The sequence below is a fragment of the Schistocerca americana genome, chromosome 8 (assembly GCF_021461395.2).
Source record: "Schistocerca americana isolate TAMUIC-IGC-003095 chromosome 8, iqSchAmer2.1, whole genome shotgun sequence".
Taxonomy (NCBI): Eukaryota; Metazoa; Arthropoda; class Insecta; order Orthoptera; family Acrididae; genus Schistocerca; species Schistocerca americana.
Genome location: NC_060126.1, coordinates 238,442,933 through 238,467,763, shown reverse-complemented (window position 1 = coordinate 238,467,763; position 24,831 = coordinate 238,442,933). Strand labels below are relative to the sequence as shown.

The 24,831-nt window shown below is 44.2% G+C and overlaps 1 protein-coding gene across 1 annotated transcript in view; it reads right to left on the bottom strand.

The window, feature by feature from the left end:
- Positions 1-247: 247 nt before the first annotated feature.
- The window catches only part of LOC124545711 (cytochrome P450 6j1-like), a 97,471-nt gene continuing 72,887 nt past the window's right edge, over positions 248-24,831 (bottom strand). Inside the window, exons 5-6 of the mRNA XM_047124655.1 lie at positions 22,123-22,374; positions 248-420 (exon numbers count right to left, since the gene is read on the bottom strand). Coding sequence (XP_046980611.1) covers positions 248-420; positions 22,123-22,374 — 425 coding nt within the window. The remainder of the gene's footprint in view (positions 421-22,122; positions 22,375-24,831) is intronic.

Below are 24,831 nucleotides of genomic sequence, written 5' to 3'. Positions count from 1 at the left end.
TCCGACCCATCAGTCGTAACTAGCAGCACTTCCAAAGACGCTAACTACAGCTCTGGACGATACGTTAGGTACGGAAAAGTTTCATGGGCCAAGACCACACAACGCGGAAGACTTACCAGCAGCTAAGACATCCTCTATTGTTTATAACGTGCGTAGTATCGCACCTACATTACAGTGAATCGCTGGCACAACCTTTTCCAACCGCAAACGGCTGTGATTCACAACCTTTTATACTCTCCGTGTCATGTTACTCGCTTCGTATCTGCTGGAAGCTGAGTTCCAGTTGTCCCTTGGGTGCACCGACCAGTTTCCCAGGGTCCTTCAACAATGGCTGCGGAGTCTTGGCGGTCGGGCTGATCCTGAAGTTGCTGATTATATGTGCCAGGGCGGTCTTGGCGACCAACTGGCCCAACCTAGGACCTGAAACAGCCAACAGCTCTTAGCTTGTGCCACAACTACAGACAACTGCCATGTACGAACCATTGTAGCACCCAAAAATGTACCAAGAAAAGAGGGAATCAAGATATTAACATTGGAATTTTTATACACTACTGGCCATTAAAATTGCTACACCAAGAATAAATGCAGATGATAAACGGGTATTCATTGGACAAATACATTATACTAGAACTGACATGTGATTACATTTTCAAGCAATTTAAGTGCATAGATTCCGAGAAATCAGTACCCAGACCAACCACCTCTGGCTGTAATAACGGCCTTGATACGCCTGGGCATTGAGTTAAACAGAGTGTACAGGTACAGCTGCCCATGCAGCTTCAAGACGGTACCACAGTTCATCAAGAGTAGTGACTGGCGTATTGTGACGAGCCAGTTGCTCAGCCACCATTGACCAAACGATTTCAATTGGTGAGAGATCTGGAGAATGTGCTGGCCAGGGCAGCAGTCGAACATTTTCTGTATCCACAAAGGCCCGTACAAGACCTGCAACATGTGGTCGTGCATGATCCTGCTGAAATGTAGGGTTTCGCAGGGATCGAATGAAGGATAGAGCCACGGGTCGTAGCACATCTGAAATGTAACGTCCACTGATCAAAGTGCCGTCAATGCGAACAAGAGGTGACCGAGACGTGTAACCAATGGCACCCCATACCATCACACCAGGTGATACGCCAGTATGGCGTTGATGAATACACGCTTCCGAAGTGCGTTCACCGCAATGTCGCCAAACACAGATGCGACCATCATACTGCTGTAAACAGAACCTGTATTCATCCGAAAAAATGACGTTTTGCCATTCGTGCACCCAGGTTCGTCGTTGAGTACACCATCGCAGGCGCTCCTGTCTGTGATGCAGCGTCAAGGGTAACCGCAGCCATGGTCTCCGAGCTGATAGTCCATGCTGCTGGAAACGTCGTCGAGCTGTTCGTGCAGATGGTTGTTGTCTTGCAAACGTCCCCATCTGTTGACTCAGGGATCGAGACGTGGCTGCACGATCCGTTACAGCCATACAGATAAGATGCCTGTCGTCTCGACTGCTAGTGATACTAGGCCGTTGGGATCCAGCACGGCGTTCCGTATTGCCCTCCTGAACCCACCGATTCCATATTCTGCTAACAGTTACTGGATCTCGACCAACGCGAGCAGCAATGTCGCGATACGATAAACCACAGTCGTGATAGGCTACAATCTGACCTTTATTAAAGTCGGAAACGTGATGATCCGCGTTTCTCCTCCTTACACGAGGCATCACAACAACGTTTCACCAGGCAACGCCGGTCAACTGCTGTTTGTGTATGAGTAATCGGTTAGAAACTTTACTTATGTCAGCACTTTGTAGATGTCGCCACTAGCGCCAACTTTGTGTGAATGCTCTGGAAAGCTAATCATTTGCATATCACAGCATCTTCTTCCTGTCGGTTAAATTTCGCGTCTGTAGCACGTTATCTTCGTGGTGCAGCAATTTTAATGGCCAGTAGTGTAACAATGTGAGGAGACTGAGGTAGTGTCACGTTCCAAGAACGGGAAGAGACTCGAAAAACTTATGATACCGAAAAGAATAGTAGTTATCCACTCAGTACTGTTGGTAGCTAGATTACACTGATACGTGAGAGCTAAGCATCATTTCGTAAGAATACTCCTAAAAAAGAATATCTACTTTTATTTTCAAAGAACGATATCTTACTGAATTTGGTAATCCTGTTATGTGTAAATCTGGCATATATCCCGAAAAGTGATAATCGGATTAGGAAGTAAAAAGCAGAAAATTCAAAAGATATATTTCCACACATAAAAATAATGTTAGGGTGGCAGTAAAGGTAATTTTCAAACAGAAAAATCGACAACTGTAAAACTAACTATCAGTATCCCAAGGAAAGTGGTAGCGCTATTGCTGTTCATGATGCACCGAGAGGGTGGGGGGGGGGGGGGGGGGGGGGGGGACGAACATGCGGAAACACTAGAACACCGGCAATGGAAAATTGAACTGAAATGCAGGAGGATCTGAACGAATTGACGCATGGTGCAGGGAATGGCAATTGAATCTCAATGTAGACAAGTGTAATGTGCTGCGAATACATAGAAAGAAAGAATCTTTATCATTTAGCTACAATATAGCAGGTCAGCAACTGGAAGCAGTTAATTCCATAAATTATCTGGCAGTAGGCATTAGGAGTGATTTAAAATCGAATGATCATATAAAGTTTATCGTCGGTAAAGCAGATGCCAGACTCAGATTCATTGGAAGAATCCTAAGGAAATGCAATCCGAAAACAAAGGAAGTAGGTTACAGTACACTTGTTCGCCCAATGCTTGAATATTGCTCACCAGTGTGGGATCTGTACCAGATAGGGTTGATAGAAGAGATGGAGAAGATCCAACGGAGAGCAGCGCGCTTCGTTACAGGACCATTTAGTAATCGCGAAAGCGTTACGGAGATGATAGATAAACTCCAGCGGAAGACTCTGCGGGAGGGACGCTCAGTAGCTCGGTACGGGCTTTTGTTAAAGTTTCGAGAACATACCTTCACCGAGGAGTCAAGCAGTATATTGCCCCCTCCTACGTATATCTCGCGAAGAGACCATGAGGATAAAATCAGAGAGATTAGAGCCCACACAGAGGCATACCGACAATCTTTCTTTCCACGAACTATACGAGACTGGAATAGAAGGGAGAATCGATAGAGGTACTCAGGGTACCCTCCGCCACACACCGTCAGGTGGCTTGCGGATTATGGATGTAGATGTAGATGTAGATATTACGTTGGGATGATTAATATCGCATAGAAAAGTCGTTGACATTCGCAATAGCTTCCAGGTCTTGTATGGTTTTGAAGAGAATCTCAGGCCATTCTTTCTGAAAAATAGTGGCAAGTTCAGGTAACGATGATAGAGGTGGATAGCGCTCGCGAAACCTTCTCTCCAAAGTAGACCATAAAAGCTCAGTGATATATGGTGACTGGTGGCAAAGGCAGATGCGACAGTTCATCCACATGTTCACATCTGAACTGTGTGACCAAGGATCTAGCAGTTTTGGAAACTAACATTATACCCTGAGATACTACTGTACAGCCAAACTGGTCACTTAATAATGATTATGTGACCATTTAGTCTCTGTGGCTGTACAAGTCTATCTCATGGCACAATGTTTGTTTCCCAATGGAGATGCTGTGTTCCAGCAATGTGACCTCCGTAGGGTCAATGAAGTACCAGTACATTGCTGCCCGAATCATCATCGAACCTCCGCCATGTTTCACTTTGGGAGCAAACTCTGCCAGAAGTGTGGAACAGTGTGCAACAAGACTCATACGGCCAAATTACTTTCGTCCGCTGCTGCACAAACCAAGTTTTATGGCTTGGGAACCATGTTTTCCTGCCATGGGCATTTGCACTGGTGAAGAGTGCTTTTGGAATTCCAGCTCGCTCTGCAAATTTCCTTTTTATGGAGCTCCCTTCTTGTTGTATTTGATGCTGACAGGGTTCGCGAGGGCGACATTCAGTTCTGCAGTGACTCTTATAACTGTCGTCCCATTTTTCGTCACAATCTTCTTCAGTGACCGTCTGCCACGATCAGCCAACCCTCACTTTCACCCGTATTGTGACTCAGCGGACGACTTTCTTCCACTTTCCTTGTGTGCGGTATAAATCTTCGACACTATGTGGCTTGAAACACCAAACACTTAGGCTCCCTTGGTTTTGGAAGCACTCACCATACTCCCTCTCTTTCAGTCTCTTCGCCTGTGATTCGACCGGAATAATCACTGCAACAGACCACTGCTCAGGAGCCAGTGATGATCAGTAAAATTACGCAACGGAATTTAGTAAAAGACGCAATCTGTTTATGGAGGCACCAAGCACGGAATCCTGAGTGGGCCTCATTGAACTCCTGTCCGTGGACATGGGATTAACTACCTACAAAAATAAAATCATAGAGTACAATAGACTCACCATTTGTTTCACAAACGATGTATTAAAACTTGTAAGGATTAACCGTTCATTACTAACAATTTCAGTTCAAATAGTACATGCGTGTGATTCTCGAAATTCTCCCGGCGTAAAGAGTAGTCCACGAAGTTTAGGGAGTGAAGTAGGATAACGTCGGTTTCTTACCATGATATTTCGGATGACAACCATTCAGTCACCTTCAGGTGAGTGTTTTGCACTGGAGATTGCTAGTTCACATCGCAGCCTTCGTACAAAAATTGTCGCAAAGACAGCCGCTACATGAACGAGCACTGTCGAATTACACGCCCTCTTCGAATGCTGCTCCATCTATGGCGTGACGGTCTATCTGTAATGAGATACTACATGCTCTCCCTCTGTCGGAATGAGCAGTTGCACAGTAAAAATTTACATATCAAAGTGAATGAAATTAAATATCATTAGATGTGTCATCGGTCTTAAAATTTTTTTCTTTCTGAAGAAATTAAAGATATCACCGGGTCCCACACCTTAGCCAGCTGAAAGCCGCCACCACGATTAATAAGATCTTCCATCCATGCCTTAATAATTGAATCCCAGAAGGATCTCGTCGAGACCAAGATTTCCGTGGCAGAGAAATCCATAAAAAAATGCTGTGGAGATACAATGCTCGGCTTTGGCCGGCTTACTGGGCTACGAAAGGCGAGTGTGGCGATCATATTCAACGCATCTTTCACGTACTGTGCGAGGTGTCTCAACAATTTAGGCTTTGCCACACTGGCAAGGTATTCTGTAGATTCCAGCCTTCAGCAATAGGAGATCGTCCTTTGCCGAACCGAAAAGAGAACACTTCTTTGTAGCTGGACGAAAGGTTATTTTGACTTTGTTTTCTTAAGATTCTGCCTATTTCCGACTAAATATTGCCGACGTACGGAAGGAACGCCCTGGACCTTAACAGCACCTTCTCCTCTTGATCGCGTGGGTAATCACGTTTCTTCTTCCTTAAAGTTGTGCTGATCTGATTGTGAGAATATCCATTATCTTTGAACACTGATTGTAGGTGTTCCAGCACCTTCACAAGGCTGTCTCCATCAGATACATAATGAGCCCTGTGAACCAACGTTCGAAGGACGCCCATAGTTAGTGATGGGTCGTCGCACCTAGACGCCTGCAATTACAGGTCTGTATGTGTGGCCTTACGGTAAACGGAATGCCCCAACGATCCATCCACTTTCCGTCTGACCAAGACGTCAAAAAATGACTGACAGCCGCCCTTTTCCACCTCCATCTAAAATTTCATATTCTCACGGATAGAATTCAGATGCTGCAAAAAAAGTGTGACAGTTCTTCTTCACCGTGGGGCCACACTACAATAGTATCATCCACATATCGCCGGAAGACTTTTGGTTAAGTTCTGCCGAATCAAGTGTCCTTTCCTCAAAGTCTTCCACAGTAAATTTTGATATCAGAGGAGAGATAGAACGATCCATGCCTTGACCCTCAATTTGCTCAAAATATTCACTGCTTAATAAACAGCAGTTTGAGGAAACGGCACGCTGAAATAGCGCTGTTATAAGATCGTAAGTTCAAAGCTTATGGCCTTCGTCATCTCAGACCCTGAAAGTTTGTCAGTGGAACAGTAAAGAAATAGAGTAACAGTGATTCGAAAAGCCCTCTACCTGGCACTTAATTGTGAATTGGAGAGTAGTGATGCAGATGTAGCTTAGTTGACCTCTAAGTTAGCTTTCGCCAGTATTGTAATAATCAAAGAGATATGTACCGGGTGAGTGACGAAAAGAATGGGCAGGCACCAAGTTTACTGCCTTTCTCCTAACAATTCAGTGATGGTTGCTGTTCCTGCTACAACTGCATCTTGGAGATTCCAGCACAATTTATCATTAATTATTAATTATGGGGTTCTAGGCGCTTCAGTCTGGAACCGTGAGACCGCTACGGTTGCAGGTTCGAATCCTGCCTCGGGCGTGGATGTGTGTGATGTCCTTAAGTTAGTTAAGTTTAAGTAGTTCTAAGTTCTAGGGGACTGATGACCTCAGATGTTGAGTCCCATAGTGCTCAGAGCCATTTTAACCATTATTAATTATGGAAGGGTCAGAGGAATCTTTCAAAATGGTTCAAATGGCACTAAGCACTATGGAACTTAACATCTGAGGTCATCAGTCCCCTGGACTTAGAACTAGGTAAAGCTAAATAACCTTAGCACAGCGCACACATCCATGCCCGAGCCAGGATTCGAACCTGCGACCGTAGCAGGAGCGCGATTCCGGACTGAAGCGCCTAGAACTGCTCGGTCACAGCGGCCGGCCGAGGAATCTTTCAATGGCAACATTCACGCTCGCATATTCATATAATAGAGATTCAGGACAAATAAAAATAAAGAAAAACTTCACCACAATGCACGTTGATGGCAAATGGCCGTTCCCTCGGCTTGAGTGCCCGAGAAAAAGAATTCATCGATAAGAATAAACTCTTAATAGTTGCACCATAGAAGAAGTTCTGAAATTAATTTGTGAGTTTTACCCCGAGAATTAGTAACTGTGACATGTAACGTTTCTCACAATCTCAAACACGTGGTAGTCACAAACAAAAAAAGCTGCATAAAATGAGTGGTAAAATTCAGAATAGCTGACCAAATTGGACAGGATACATTACTGTGAGTCACGATCTGCGAACGTAAGACTCTCAGGTCCGTACTTAACACGTGCTGGGACAACTAAGACATGTGAAAATTAGATTCCGATCTGAAAATGAAATTAGCGACATTTCAGAAATCTATTCACTTACACGATACTCATGACATCACCAACGAACTAAATCGAACTGGTGTGAGAAGATACATCACGAGACCACATGTCTGAACAGGGGTGGAGCAGAACATAGTTTGCATGCGTCGTCAAGTGCAACGGTTATGATGTTCCGAAGTTAACCAGAAAAATTCCCTATGCCGCTCAATGAGCAATGAGTGCAAGAAAATCTTGACTGGAGCTGAAATTTACAAAAATAGGATAATTCATTAATTATGAATAGGCACTCTCACACTTAATCAGTGTCGCCCATCTCGCGTATCCCGCAACACTGCCGAGTGAACCCTTTTGGAACCCACGCATTCCGTTCCTCCGAAAGTGTCCAGAGACCTCCCTATTGTGTGGTTCCAACTTGTACAGGAGCTTCGTCCAACTCGAACAGAAACCTCTTTGTTACCTGGTACGTGCTTCATAAGGTTGGCATTTCTGCCACAATAGCAGACTACTTTTACTCCAACAGATCTACATACCCTAAATTTACCTTGTACACTCTTATTCATCAGGTGAGAGGAGGAAAGGATGTATATACCGACATACTGCACATAAATGTATTGAATATGCTTGTCGTGCTCCGATAATTACCAAAAATCTTAGTAAAATATGAGGTGAAGTACAGATAATATACTTTGTGGCCACTACAGACACACTCAGCTGCTCACTCTCTTTTTTATGTAGTTTAGAGTTTGCATCCAGAATTGAGGTGCCAGATGTGGGTACATTAACTTAATTGTTCAACAAAATGATGAATCTCATTTAGAGACCCTTCAGTACTTCGGCCAGACCAGCAGAATCGTCGAGGACCAGTGTGTTAAGCATAAGCCTGACACATGTATGCAACGGCAGGACAAATATACTACCGTAGAACATTGCCTTGTATGTTGTATGTTAACCGGGGACCTAGAAACGACGGAGAGGCTCCGTACCCGCCACAGCCGCAGTGGTCTACAACCCCACGACGACTATCGCAGTCCACTTCACCCCTCCGCCGCCCCACACCGAACCCAGGGTTATTGTGCGGTTCGGCCCCCGGTGGAATTATCCCCGCCCCCCTCCTCCCGGGAACGTCTCACACCAGACGAGTGTAACCCCTATATTTGCGTGGTAAAGTAATGGTGGTGTACGCGTACGTGGAGAACTTGTTTGCGCAGCAATCACCGAAGTAGTGTAGTTGAGGCGGGATAAGGGGAACCAGCCCGCATTCGCCGAGGCAGATGGATTACCGCCCAAAAACCATCCACACACTGTCCGGCTCACCGGACCTCGACACAAGTCCGCCGGGCGGATTCGTGCCGGAGACCAGGAGCTCCTTCCCGCTCCGGAAAGCCGTGCGTTAGACCGATCGGCTAACCGGGCGGGCTACATTGCTTTAGTACCGATCTTCATCTGAATTACAACAGAGATCCTAGCGTGCATTTACAGGTACTTGGATAATGTTGTCAAGGAAGGAATTAAGATTAAATTAGTAAGTGACCTTATGAACAGACGAAGTTCCTGTCTTAATTTTTCTTGGAATCTTGTTCTCTGCCTGGTCAAACAACGGAAGGAGTTAACGCTACTTGCTCATCTGTCGAGACATCGGCTGTAGTCGAAGACGCCACCCAGCTCCATTACCGTAAGTTGTCTGAAAATTTTATACTCTGGAGGAAATTAATTACGAAAATATTGGTATCAAATTCGCTTTCTCAAATGGAACTGTAGGTTAATAATTTCTGCTGCTAGTGTTGTTCTAGAAGGGACGATTTCAACAGCGTTTCACTCTTCAGAATCCGGTTACTCGTTTAAGAGTAATTTCAATATTTAGAATATATCATTTATCTTAATATGAAACGGATTGTTGTTTTATGCGGGAGTCTGCAATTTCGTACCCAATAAAGAAATACGTCACACTGGATAAAGACGATACAGCGTATTTCGTTGTCGCTATACTGGTATAAAAGGAGCACGGAAGAAACGTGGCTTTCATTTTGTATTTGTCGTTCACTAATGTCTAGCGCTGAGTTCTGATTAGTCTGAAAAAGTGTCTCTTACGAACCAAGAAAAACTACATATGCTACTTCTTTACGGAGAATGCAGGAGGAAAGTGAAATGAACAGCTGACTTGTGCACAGAATGACATTCCGACAGACGATGTCCAAACAGAATGATAACTTAGCGAACTCGCAAAACGTTGTTATGTGAAAGGCAGTAGAATATTAAGCAGAAGGTAAGGAGAAACCCTACAACGAACAGAGCAAACGGAATAAGTTCTGCCAGATGTTTCTCATAACACATATGTTGAATCTAGAGAAACTGCTAGTCACTCTGGAATTAGTTACCCAGCGTTCTCCGCATTTTAAGAGCTTTCATCCGCATTATGTCAGTTTACCAGCAGATACTAGGGTAAACTCAGAGATGAATTCTATGCCCAAGTCCCGACACCACAAGGGGATTTAAAATATCACATTGTTGCAGCATATGCAAAGATACGGAAGGAATCTCTTCAGTCTGTCCAGAAGTCCTTGTACTACCGAAACGTGTATTGCTGCAGACGGTGGACACTTCGAAAAATTTATAACATAAATATGAAGAGTACTTGTTGCAGTGGTAAACATTAGAAACCTTGACTGTCGATGGAAGAGGCAGGAAAGAACACGTCAATAGCCACTCAGAATTCCAGCAACGAAGGATCACTCATACGTGAGTGTGAATGTCAAAGCGATTGCTACACACCGTACAGGCTGGGCGCCATTCCCAGCAGTACAACAGAATGACATCATGGCAACAGATTCCAGCCTAGTGTCGGCCACAAGAAGTGATGCAAGAGTTACTATTCATTACACTGACATAGCAGAATGAGTATCTGAAACGTAGAGTTATGCAATTCTGAAAGGAACCAAATGAGCTGACCAGACAATAAAAGCAGGAGAAGTGACGTCATTGCCAGCTCACGACAGCACATGTGTCAATCGCACATAAATATTGCTCACATCCAGTGGATACAGGCCCATTGTGCTGCCGATCAGCCTGGAGAAGGAACATATGCCGGCTAGCTGTTTACCCATCTAGCTGTCTACGAGCTCCTGTGGCAGCAAGTCCTACCGAGGGGATTCTGACACTGTCAGTCGCTGTGCTATCTTCCATGCTGGGACCGATGGGAAGCGCTGATAACATCAGCACTGAGCGCCCGTTAGCTTCTTCCTTACACACACACACACACACACACACACACACACACACACAGATGGGAAGAACTTCGGCATCTTCGACCTACAGGCCATTTTTTTTTTTTTTTTTTTTGAGGGCTCAACTATGGTTGTCGTCATCTTCCACCACGAGGGTCTCCGACTCCCATCCAGGGACATGCAGCTATTCATCCATTCATCCATCGTCACAAGGGACGAGCTGCCCATATCACCTGCTCCTAATGGCACATAGAGTTGGTGGTGGCTGCCTTTTTTGTGTACAGTCTGCGACAGGGCCATGGGTACACTGGTCTATAATCTGTGTGCTTCATATGGTGCAGGCTCGGCCTCATACAAGTATGGTGGGTTGCCAGCCTTGTGACGTCACAGGGCTGAGGCGGCGCCGTGTTAGCCGCATTCCTGGGTGACACTTTGTTGATCAGTTGACCATGAACTACCACCTACCAGAGCATCTGCCGAGGTAGCCGCTACAAATGAAATTTTAAGGAAGTATTTTTGGATTTTCTTTTTGTTGGTGTAGCTGATATAATTTGTCAATGCAAGTGTGTATCTTAATCAACTCCTGACACGAAATTAGTATTTACACTTGTGATGCCTCAATTCCCTACTTTACAAATCCACTCAATTTTTGACGTGCACCTTTCTTTTAAGGCTCTGGCAGAAACAAGAGCTGAAGTGTTACCATAGTTAACCGATGTATTATCCTTAGACGGCATGACCATTGCCTTTTAGTTCATATGTCGGTCCAACTACATGTAGCCAAGTATGATTAGTGGCAGTTTTGAATTAAGCTTTTCGCCACTATTTTGATTTTGTAAACAGACATAGTTGCGTCAAGCTGGAGCGCTCTGTCAGCCTGGCTCTCCAGTTGGTTATAACAACCCTAACTTGTGCATGAGACAGTTATCATTTTATGTTCAAAACAAATAAGTCTTAAGTTCTAAATAATTCTAAATATTGTGATTTCTCCGAAACTGCTAATCGAATTTTGAAGAGTCAAACGCCGTTTAATTCATCTCTTTTAGAATTATGATACTAGCAGGACAAATTATTACTATTCCATAGTTCCATTTGAAAAAGTAAAAAAAAAAGTACTGGTATTTCTGTAATCGACACGTGTAGGAGAGATTGTACGTCATTTAGTGAGGACGTTTTCACAATTGCATGGAGAAAGAATTGAGAGATCTTAAACTATTGTGGTAATATCTTCGATGAAGGGATTTGCTGAGCCACCACGTCTACTTTTATAATGAGGTAGGAAGGCAGCAGCAAGTAACATTTGTTGTAGATAAGCATGGTAGCGATCCGCTAGTAGCAGAAGCCTGGTACCTGGCGATGGTAAGTATACATTAAACATTAGTGCTTGTCATGGTAGCTACCAGGCTGCTACGTTGAGTTTGCTTTTGCAGGTAGTCAACACCTATTCGATTTCTAGTGTACGTCTACCTCACCTAAATGAAAACATTTTTCACTTGTTTTCAATCTGAGCAGGTTTCCTACCTTAATTTTATCTCACGAATATTCTTCGTCTTATATTTCCTGTTTACGAATTAACAACTTTATATTCTTGGGTAGTTGACATCATACAGCTTTCATCTCTAACAATCAGAGTGCAGATACTTTAAACTGTGAGGGCGTCTATCGGCCTATTTAGTTCACTAATGACTTTGTAACGGTTCAGTTGTGTGTAGTTGTATACAGAAAATAGTTTGATTCGAAATTTAGTTTTCTAGTATTTTACTAACCCATTTCCCTTCCTGGTTAAGTAGATCATCTGGTAATGGCTGATTAAGAAGGAGAAACCAATAACGAAACTATTTTTTGTGTGACCCGTGGCAGTAAAACAAAATAAAATAATTTTGTTAGCAGACGGTCGGCGATTTCCTCGTAAGCAATATGCTTAAGGTAAGCTATGTCGGGTTGGTTGCTAGCATTTGCTGGCAACCGGGACTTTATAATCTGCGCAAAATACCCTTCAGGGGAGAATTACACAGGAAGTGTACAGTGTTGTGGTTGGAGTATAATAGTCTCGTTTAGGAGTTGCAGGTTTTCCTTTGACTTTCTGAAGATAGCAGGGTTCTCCCTGTACCATTAAGTAAGAAATAATACTCCGAATGAGGCTAAAGTTTTGTAGGAAAATGCAACGAGTGGGAGAAGGGAATGATCAATGAGAACGCCTGTGTTTGAGACAAAAGCCAAACATTCTGATCCTGATGCATTTAAGCCTGAAAACAATTTTGAGGTTGTATGGTGCTCGCGAAATGGAGGAATCGGCTGTCAGCCATCCTGAGTGTAGCAAGTTACGTCACGTGTCAACGAGACAATTTATGCCGCAATACTGGAATCCAATTAAACGACCATTTTCAAAAGTAGCGTTTGTTCAACTGATCCTAGATAACGAAAGACCATGTTTAAATATACAACTGTATCACAAGTGCATCAGACGAGTTAATACTAATAACAAATTAATCATTATTTTAAATCTTTTATAACTACTAAAATATTTCAGATTTTCCAACTCTAAGACCAATTTTGGAATCAGCACAAAGTTTCCTTTAAGTTGAGACATTTTATACAACATTTTACAGTTTAAAATTTCGTAAAAATTACTTATATTTCTTATCGAAAAAGTGATAGAATGAAGGGTGGAAAGAATAACTGACAAATGCTGTTACCAAGACGATAATATACATTCGATTAATTCAATTTACGAAGGACTAAGGCTTGTGTGTGTATAAATTAAAATAGTGCTACTCATCAGCCGGCTTAATCTACTATTAAGTACATATTTATACTTCGTTTTTGTGATCTCACATCCATTAAACTGGCGACGATATATACATAGATTTTTAAAAGACGCCTTCCAAAGTTAGGTTGGCAGAATGAGAAAACATGACCAACACATGCTGATGATATTGTGTGTGTGTGGTTTGTTTACACGACAGATCTGTTTATATGGAGACATTGTTTGACTTACTGCTTGATACATGGCACATAGTTCCAGCACAAATGATCTCTGGGACCAAACTCTTGGAATGGACTGCAGCCAGTCTTAATTCATCATTGACTGTCACCGAAATCAATAAAATGGACTTGTGACGTAATAGTATGGGGGCTAGGAATTTAATTCGTTATTGGCCGCGAGACATCGAAAGCCGTCAGTTCCAACCTTGGAAGTTGGGGATCTACAGTTATTCCTGCTATGCAGAAGGTCCGACACTTCCCAAATGCGTTTCCTTGCACTGATCTGTAATTCTAAGTAGTTTCTTCCTGGTTTTGGTAGACTCCCGTTGTGGCTTTGCGGGGACGCATGTCGTTGGTAGTGAGAGGCCTAGCAAGAGAACGTGTAGCTGTTAACTAGCTGGAGGTCGCATCTGACGGAAATTAATAACCGCGTTTGTTTGCGTATAAATCCAAAAGACTGATGCCACAACAACGTTATTACAACTCCCCATGAAGAGGTGAGATGGTAATGGACAAAAACTGCTTTTCAGCGAAAGGTTATACATGTTTAAAAGAAGTCTTTGAAATACATATAAACAGATGAGAATAAATGACCGTTTTAACACACTGAAGCACAATTTTTATGATGCTGAAAAATTTTAGACTATAAATTACAGTTAAAATATAATCACTAATGACAATGTTAATGATGATTTAGTATAGCAGTGATGCTAGTGATGAATGAAAATGATTATGGCCACCATGGAGATGGAATGATGAGCATGACTATGGGGCCCTGTTGAACCGGATACAACGACTGTAAGTAGTTAGGTAGAGGCAAGGGGAAGTGTGGTGTGCATACTGTAAGACCTTCGGTACACACACCATCAGATTATTTGACTTGTCGCTCTAACGAAGTAGGCGAGTGTCACCAATATGTCTCGTGGTCTTATCATGGCGTGTTTATCTTCTGCCGTTAGGTCAGACGATAGAAATGCCACTTGCACGCTTAGAGTAGCAGATTGACGGTTACCAACTTTAAACAGAACTTGATTAAGTTTCACATCTATTTATTAAAATAATAAAAATCGTAGATATTACATAACTTGATTCTGGATGCTATTTACAACTGACAATCTGAAGTTCCTTTGGTCTTGGTACGTTAATCTTATTCTCACATATCTCTGATACTTGACAAAGTGTCTATACATTTCTCTTCATGGCTGTGTACAGGAATATGATAATCTTATTAGGCGCAGACTGAAACTTGACTATAGACTGGTACAGACAAATGCAGACTAATGCAGACTGACTAATCGGAGGTCTGTACACTCGTTATAATACCTCGAGCGTTCAGGTATCACTCTGCGCGAGTGTGATCCGCGAGGAGAAAAGGTTCTACGTTAGCAGCAATCTCATTGGCTGCGTTACATATTAATACGTGGATCGGCAGAAGCAGAATTTGGTCCATCTCTAAGACAGCGCCATCTCGTAGTGCAGAGACGGACGAGCGTTGCGCCTGCGCTTTTGTGCTTAGTGGGGCGCGCTCTAGTGGGAAAGTTGTGTACGCGCTGACTACGCGGAACTACAGGGTGTTTCAAAAATGACCGGTATATTTGAAACGGCAATAAAAACTAAACGAGCAGCGATAGAAATACACCGTTTGTTGCAATATGCTTGGGACAACAGTACATTTTCAGGCGGACAAACTTTCGAAATTACAGTAGTTACAATTTTCAACAACAGATGGCGCTGCAAGTGATGTGAAAGATATAGAAGACAACGCAGTCTGCGGGTGCGCCATTCTGTACGTCGTCTTTCTGCTGTAAGCGTGTGCTGTTCACAACGTGCAAGTGTGCTGTAGACAACATGGTTTATTCCTTAGAACAGAGGATTTTTCTGGTGTTGCAACAAGACAAAGTTTTCAACGGAGGTTTAATGTAACCAAAGGACCGAAAAGCGATACAATAAAGGATCTGTTTGAAAAATTTCAACGGACTGGGAACGTGACGGATGAACATGCTGGAAAGGTAGGGCGACCGCGCACGGCAACCACAGAGGGCAACGCGCAGCTAGTGCAGCAGGTGATCCAACAACGGCCTCGGGTTTCTGTTCGCCGTGTTGCAGCTGCGGTCCAAATGACGCCAACGTCCATGTATCGTCTCATGCACCAGAGTTTACACCTCTATCCATACAAAATTCAAACGCGGCAACCCCTCAGCGCCGCTACCATTGCTGCACGAGAGACATTCGCTAACGATATAGTGCACAGGATTGATGACGGCGATATGCATGTGGGCAGCATTTGGTTTACTGACGAAGCTTATTTTTACCTGGACGGCTTCGTCAATAAACAGAACTGGCGCATATGGGGAACCGAAAAGCCCCATGTTGCAGTCCCATCGTCCCTGCATCCTCAAAAAGTACTGGTCTGGGCCGCCATTTCTTCCAAAGGAATCATTGGCCCATTTTTCAGATCCGAAACGATTACTGCATCACGCTATCTGGACATTCTTCGTGAATTTGTGGCGGTACAAACTGCCTTAGACGACACTGCGAACACCTCGTGGTTTATGCAAGATGGTGCCCGGCCACATCGCACGGCCGACGTCTTTAATTTCCTGAATGAATATTTCGATGATCGTGTGATTGCTTTGGGCTATCCGAAACATACAGGAGGTGGCGTGGATTGGCCTCCCTATTCGCCAGACATGAACCCCTGTGACTTCTTTCTGTGGGGACACTTGAAAGACCAGGTGTACCGCCAGAATCCAGAAACAATTGAACAGCTGAAGCAGTACATTTCATCTGCATGTGAAGCCATTCCGCCAGACACGTTGTCAAAGGTTTCGGGTAATTTCATTCAGAGACTACGCCATATTATTGCTACGCATGGTGGATATGTGGAAAATATCGTACTATAGAGTTTCCCAGACCGCAGCGCCATCTGTTGTTGAAAATTGTAACTACTGTAATTTCGAAAGTTTGTCTGCCTGAAAATGTACTGTTGTCCCAAGCATATTGCAACAAACGGTGTATTTCTATCGCTGCTCGTTTAGTTTTTATTGCCGTTTCAAATATACCGGTCATTTTTGAAAAACCCTGTATGTACACAACAGGAAGGACGAAAATGGAAGGATGGTGTGAGGTGTAACACTGTTATTATGGTTGGAAGGGGGTATTTGTGAGAAAGGATTTCATCGTTGAATACTGAGAGTTCATGCAGTTCCGTCAGGAGAAGGTGAATAAGACACGAAGATGCATGGAAGGTGGCATATGAATGTAGTGGAGCAGCAGGGTATCTGGGCTCAGTACAGCGTTAAAAGGTAGTAAAACACAGATTGTGAAAAAACCGGAACAGAAGAGAATCGAAGCTTTAAGATGTAGTGCTGTAGAAGAATGTTGAAGAATGTTGAAAATTAGGTGGACTGATAAGGTAAGGAATGAGGACGTTTCCCACAGAATCGACGAGGAAAGGACTGTATGGAAAATACCGATAAGAAGGGACAGAATGGTATGACATCTGTTAAGCCATCAGGGAATAACTTCCATGGTATTGGAGGGAGATGTAGACAGTAAGAACTGCAGAGAAAGACAGAGCTTGGAATATATCCAGCAAATAATTGAGGATGTGGGTTGCAGTTGCTACTCCGAGATGAAACAGTTGGCACTTGAGAGGGGTTTATCGGTTTCAGAAAGAAAAGGGCTTTGGGTGATTTTCATAGCTTTTTGCGTGGAGGGCGGTACTGTGAAGAGTGGTAGGCATTTCGTCACAAACTCTGGGGACATTGCTTGAGGTGCAGGTGGGTGATATATCTTTACTGGGTGCATTGTTTCGTTGTTTAGCGAGTGTCTGTGTTATTTCTTTAGCTGTTATTGCTGTTTTTAGTTCTGCTCGTGGAGTTCTGCGTAAGTATTGAAAGTTTGTTGAGAGAAGTGGGATATCTATGTCTGTACATTCGTACACATAGGAATACATCGAGTTATGAATGTGTGGATCATGTGGATTGATGAAAGTGTCTTCTGGGTTGGATTCGAAGTGGTTGGCCTTGGTGAGGTTCTCATGAAGCAGTCTGTTGTTGTGTGGGATAGGATATTTTGGAGTGTAGTTGTCTCCGGAGAACCTATGGAATGCTTTCCGGCATCTTGTCGATATCATAGGCGTCTCGTTTAGTTTAGTGCATGTCATCCAGTGCTACCAATAAAGTCTAGAGTGGACTGAAGGAATGAGGAAGATAAAACAGTGATTTCAATGCGTTGCTTTCCTGCGATATTTTGGAAGTTGTCATAGTTATGTAGGATTCTCACCAATCATAAATTTAAACGGTGTTTCGCTCCCCACCAAACCGCGTATTTGAGTTCCGCCAAGGATGATTTGATGCTTCACAAGGGTGGAGTTGACAACAAACCACGCGAGTGTGACCCGTACAACGGGCAGGTGACGCGTGTAGTCCTTGAGAGATGCCCGGAACACACCCGGCTCTTAGAACCCAATAAACCGGTTGTGGTAGAATACTGCACGGACATTTGCCATTCCGTACTGTATGAAAAAGTTGAAATTCTAGCATCAACTTCGTCATACTGGAAACAGGACCTAAAGGAAGTAGGAGACATTCATTCGTCGAAGTACTGAAAATTAATGGCGACAGCTATTTCTACCTGGACAAAGCATGTAATCGGACCATTTCTTTTACCTACGCGCGAAGGTGTCGCAACAGTGCAGCTCCTAATGATGCGTCCCACCATGAATCGAGCTTCTAACTACAGGTTCTGTTCAGAAAGTGTTCTGTGCTGCCGCATGACATCTCTGGCCGTTGCGTATGTGTGGACAGATGCTCTGTGGTTGCAGGCCCTTGAGTTTAAAAGTCTTCGTCACATCGACACCAAGAACTTTATTTCACCTGCCGAGGACGGACTCTAAGTCCACCGTCGGAACGTATTGAGACGACCACGCCTTGGGAATGAGGACATCGCCCGGAACTGCAACTACATCATCATCCGCAATCTGCACGACATCGCCCGTCACCTGGACGACAACATGGGTACCGACTATATGTCGGACGTCCGCAGGAGCTCTCCGCAAAACTAACAACACCCACGGTGCTACCAACTGCCCACATAACGGCACCATCATCGCGAGAAAATCCCGGCATCAACCGCAGTATCGTCAAAAGCGTCAACAACAGCATCAGTCGCATCGTCACCAGCAGCAACATCAACGCCGCTGCAACAAAACCAGCTACAACGCATGCAACGCCTATAACGGTAATTGCAGGCTAACATTCCCTACCTCCAGTCATTACACAATCTCCCTTTCACACTCAACCAAAACCTATTACAAAAGGCAACAAAAGGTTAAGTACAAGTAAGTGACAGTGTGTAACGAAAAGGACTCTTAACCCTATTGGACGCTGTCATCATGCAGATAGAAATCACTCCAGAACCTCAAAGCAATACTTTCCTCTTTCTTTTTACTAAGCAGTTGCGGCCCCAAATTCCCAAACAATACAGCAACTCATCCCCACAGAGATACCATCGTCATCAAAACCAATATTCCCTATTCCCATTCAGCCCTACGTAGAATCATCGCTTCTTTTGGAGGAACTGTGTCCGTAAAAACCCTCACAGAACCTCTACCGGACCAACGACAGCCGTTCAAAGCAGCATTAAAATGTTTGACTTGGAGTATACGGTAGTAGAAATCGAAAGTGAACTGAACTCGCTACCAGGAATTAATGTACGTAATTCATTACGCATTCGAAGTGATAATGGACACCGCTAGGTAACAAGAGCGTTCAGAATTAGCCCACGCCATAAATTTATAAAAAATTGGGCCTTGATTTAGCGCAGAAAGTTGCGATTCTTCCGAAATAGCGACCACCTAACCGAAAATTTCAAGACCCATCTGTCCTCACTGCAAGCAACACCACCTTCACAAGCAATGGCTGAGAGTCCAATCGCCATTCACCTGCAACAACTGCAATCTCTTCTTCGCTATCTACTCCCACAAATGCAAATCATAGCCTCTCCCCAAAAACTTGAAATCGTGCACATACGCACCGTTGTTAAACAACTCCTACACGCACCACTGAAAACATCAGTGTTTGTAACCTAAGTCCTGCAACTAGTCATTCTATGCAAAGACTTCACATTCTACAGCAAATTCTCCTCGCTACAAGCATCATCTTCTTACGTATTCTCAAAATCAAGCCCGTTTCATTTCTGATCGCATCGAAACACTCATTTAGACTGAAGCTTCGGACAGCTTCCTGCCTGACCGTAAATGGCGCAGCAGACATAAAACATCATGTATAAAAATGTCCATTATTTCTGCTTCAATAAACTTCTTGCTCCTGCCCTCAAACACGAAATTATGCTGTCCTCCTCAACGAAACCTCCCTCAAACAACACAATGCGATACTATGTTTCCTTAGATTCTATCGCTACTCCTTAATGATCCAACACAGCGTTTCGTCTTCACAATCTTGCTCCCAAAAGTCGCATTAATCCTATCTAGTGTCTACATCCGACCTAATCATCCCATTCTTTATGATTTTCTGAAGCATGTACAATGAACCTTTAATATGTATATAATCGCAGCCGATCTTAACCTGCTCTATAACGTACATGCCGAAAAGCTGCGGTAGCGTCTGCTCATCAGCATTCTCAATGGCCACGAAATGCACATCCCTGTCCACATTCGACGTCGCACAGATACTTCCCACGAAGCCATCATTGCTCCTCTTAAGGTCTTAAATCACACAACAGTACAGTCATATCCAACTTCCCTTCTCCACACCTCAATACCGTGTCCCAAACCCGACACGACCCACACTTAATCATCCACTCTGACAACCCCAGGGTTGAAACTTTCTGGCAGACTAGAACTGTGTGCCGGACCGAGACTCGAACTCGGGACCTTTGCCTTTCGTTCGAGTCTCGGTCTGGCACACACTTTTAATCTGCCAGGAAGTTTCATATGAGCGCACACTCCACTACAGAGTGAAAATCTCATTCTGGAAACATCCCCCAGGCCGTGGCTAAGCCATGTCTCCACAATATCCTTTCTTTCAGGAGTGCTAGTCCTGCAAGGTTCGCAGGAGAGCTTCTGTAAAAGATTGGAAGGTAGGGGACGAGGTACTGGCGGAAATATAGCTGTGAGGACGGGGCCTGAGTCGTGCTTGGGTAGCTCAGATGGTAGAGCACTCGTCCGCGAAAGCAAAGGTGCCGAGTTCAAGTCTCGGTCCGGCACACAGTTTTAATCTGTCAGGAAGTTTCATATCAGCGCACACTCCGCTGCAGAGTGAAAATATCATTCTGGAACCCCAGGATTATTCTCGTTCCAAGACCCACACCATTATCGAAAGCGTCTTTCAAAATTCTGACGACATCCAGCGTGAAGGGAGGAATGAGGTCTGAAGGAAGCTTAGTATTTAACATCCCGTCGACAATGAATTCATTAGAAAGAGAGCACAATATCGGAATGGCGAAAACTAGGGAAGGAAATTGGCTGCGCCATTTCGAAGGAACCACCCTGGAATTTGTCTTAAGCGATTTAGGGAAGTCACGGAAAACCTAAATCTGGATGGCCGACAGGGGATTTGAACCGCTGTCCTCCCCAATAGGAGTGCAGTGTGCTAACCACTGTGACATCTCGTTCCGTACATCAACCGAACTGTCTCCTCTGACGGTCACACCCTCCCGCCACGTGTTCTTCCCCTGCTCCTAGAATCCCCTTGTCTCTACAGAGAATCCCTTCGTACTCGTGACCGAAATAGCTCTCTCGCCCCCGACAAAAATGGTTCAAATGGCTCTGAGCACTATGGGACTTAACTGCTGAGGTCATCAGTCCCCTACAACTTAGAACTACTTAAACCTAACTAATTTAAGGACATCACACACATCATGCCCGAGGCAGGATTCGAACCTGCGACCGTAGCGGTCGCGCAGTTCCAGACTGTAGCGCCTAGAACCGCTCGGCCACTCCGGCCGGCACGACCCCGACAGGTTTAGCTACATGTCCGCAGTTACTTACAAGCTAGACGACGTCGGGTCTGGCACACGAGACACATTGAACTAAACGAAACACATGTAAACTCTACAGAGCACTGGAAAGCATTCCACAGGCTCCCCAAAAACAACCCCATTCCCAAGTTTCCGCTCCAATACAACAACAGACCCCTTTCCCGACAACCGCACCAAAGTCAACCACTTCGCATGTATCTGTTGTGCAGTTCATCCATTTGCTTCAAAAACTCTCCTTAAAAGCGAAAGCTCATTGTGGAGACTACCCTCTTCACCAGTGCTATGTGCCCAATGAGCTGAAGTTCCAAGAGCACCCATCGTTTGGTAAAGGTGGTGGCAGCTGTTTGCTTGTAATACAAGTATGAGGCGGGTGCAATTAACAGCGTGTCCGAAGATGCAATCAGCTTTGCGACGAACCAAACCATTCCTTGTTCTCTCCCTCCTGAGTCAAAGCGACCATTACTAAGACTGTTTTCCAAGTGGAACATTACGGAGAATTGGTATGAGTCCACCCATGAACTTTTCTTGGTCAGTTGATGGTGCAATACGACGCATAATATGTCTCGAGCGCTGGACGTCCTTAACAACTCAAGGATACGCGTAACAGTCGTGGATGAAAGCTCGAACGACTCGACAGCAGGACGTGTCGAAGGAACATTTCAGTTTGTAGCTTCCTTCTCTGACAATTATTTTTGTGATTACATGGCATTTGAAACGAATACTTTTGGCTTTCGAGTATTTTATGGATGTTATCTGAAACTGTGATCTTACCAATGCACATCCTCGGTCCGTCGCTGAATGGAAGATACGTGAATCGTGGCCGGCTCTTGCTGTTCTCGTCGCTGAACCTCTCCGGCATGAAGCGGAGAGGCTCCTTCCAGTACCGTGGGTCCGTGTGCAGCCCCAGCAGGGAAACGACCACGGCTGTGTTCTTGGGCAGGACGAGGTCCGTGCCAGGCAGTCTGTAGTCTTGCGTGGCCCTTCTATCCACGAAGTTCAAAGGTGGGTGCAGTCGCAAGGTCTCTAGAGAGGAAAGAAGCAATTTTAACATATGGCATCAAATTTGTCTTCAAACCAACCTCATACAATTTCAAACTTGGGATGGGGACAAGCTACTTCTTTTGAGAAATTGCCCGAAAGAAAGAAAAAAAGGGTAGCTGAAGTACATGCATTGTGATATTTTGTTCAGATAAGTCGTTGTTTCCGAACATACGAGTACGCTTCCACCACATTAACGTGCCCATCCATCAGAGTCCTGACCGCTGCGAGACGTGCTGGAAGAGTTAATGAGGTTCTGAAAGGTAGCAACAGGGATTTGGAGCCATGCCCACTCCAGTTCCATGGCACGCTGCGCTAGGTTTCTCGGTTGAGGATCCACAGCGCGAAGAACCCTATCGAGGTGGTCCCACTGCTTCTCGATTGGGTTTAAATCCGGGGAGTTTAGTGACTAGGGGAGTACGGCAAACTCATCCTAATGTTCTTCGAAAAAGGCACGCACACTGCGAATTGTGTGGCACGTTTCATTGTACTGGTGGTAGATGCCATCGTGCCGAGAAAAAAAAAACTGCATGTAGGGGTGAACACGGTCCCCAACGATAGATGCATTCTTGTGTTGATCCATTGTGCCTTCCAGAATGACGAGATCAGCCAGGGTATGCCAGACCTTCCTCTGGTCTGGACTTTTCAGACGACTGGTGCAGGGCCATACACGCCAACGGCCATCCGTCAGATGGAGCGAGGTGGCGCAGTGGCTAGCACACTGAACTCACATTCGGGAGGAGACCGGTTCAATCCCGCGTCCAGCCATTCTGATTTTGGTTTTCCGTCATTTCCCTAAATCGTTCCAGGCTAATGCCGGGATGGTTCCTTTGAAAGAGCACGGCCGACTTCCTTCCCCGTCCTTCCCTAATCTGTTGAGACCGATGACCTCGCTGTTTGGTCTCTTCCCCCGAAAACAACCCAACTCAGATGGAGCATAAAAAGTGATTCATCTGGAAAGGCCACCCAGTGGACGTCCAGTTACAGTATTGCCGTGCAAATTCCAGCCTTCGTTACCAATGAACAGCTGTCAGAAGTCAACCTGGATCCATGAACAAGGCGCTTGCTGTGGAGGCTCATATGCATTAACGTTTGGTTAACAGTCGTAGAGGAGATACTGTTGATAGCACCTAATTTCTTCTGGGCAGCCTGTTGCTCAACGGCTACTAATATATTCTTCGGTGCATATTTCCACAGCCGTCGTTCACTCCTGTCATCTATGACCCGTGTCGCCTCTCAGTTGCATCGGTACTGGTCTTTGACAGCACCATTTTGCAACATCTTTGCAATGAAAAAGTAAAAACTGAACTGTACATGAATAACAATGGAGTAGACAGGAAAACCTTTAGCACAAAATAGGAATAGCATGCCTGCATAACAGTTTCTATTAATAAACAAAACTAATAAAATAAAATAAAATTAGTACTAGACAAGGCTTCATCAGGAGGTATGAAACATGGAGAGTGATACACAACAAATTAAGAGACAGTTATCAATGTAAATACAGAATACATAAGGAAATTAAGCAATATCAATAAGATAAACAGAAATAAATAAATGCAGGAAAATGGAGGTGTTTGAGGGAACCTACAGTTTGAGAGCGTGGTGGTACTGCATTTTAACATTAACATTATAATCAAAGCAGTGGCTGTGTAACAGTTTTCATTAAATAAATGAGCCAAGTAAAATATGAACAGTATTTGAGACAACTACAAGTGGTGTTAAACATGGACAGTAATACAAGTACCAGTTAAAAGAAAGCCTTAACTATTGAAACTACAGTCTATGTGGAATAAAAAGACAACTTCAACAAAACAAAACAACTTAATGAATACAGGAAAATGGGAATATGTAGGAAGAGAGAGTGTGGGAAGTAATGAACAACAAAGATGGTTGTATGAAGTTTAGGAGAGGGAAAGTGTTGAGCTGTGTCTGGTCATTTAGTATGAGATCTGGACTGTGAGCAAGATGTTTGTTAATTTCCAGGGCTTCGAGCAGGTTGAGTTTATGGCCTTTGTTTGCTAAGTGAAGTACATGGGACACTGGCTGGTAGTTGTGACCCTCACTCAGTACATGCTCGGTAAATGCAGAGTCTGAATTCTGCAACCTCCAGCTGCGTTCATGTTCAGCCAGCCTAGTTGACATGTCTCTGCCTGACTGGCCAATGTAAAATTTGTCACAATCAGAACAGGTGATTTTATATACCCCACTATTGGCTAATAACTGTATCTTGTCTTTGCTATTAAAAACACACTGGGCTGTCGTGTTCCTGACATAGTAGGAAAACATATACTTGCAGGATTTCAGTGCTTTGGCTACAATCTGTGATACCTGACCTAGAAATTGTAGTGTACACCATTTCTTACAGACAGTGGATGGGGAAGCAGGTGGGGCATAGAGGAGGGGTATAATTTTTCGTTTTTGTTTCCTGTGCAAGGCGTG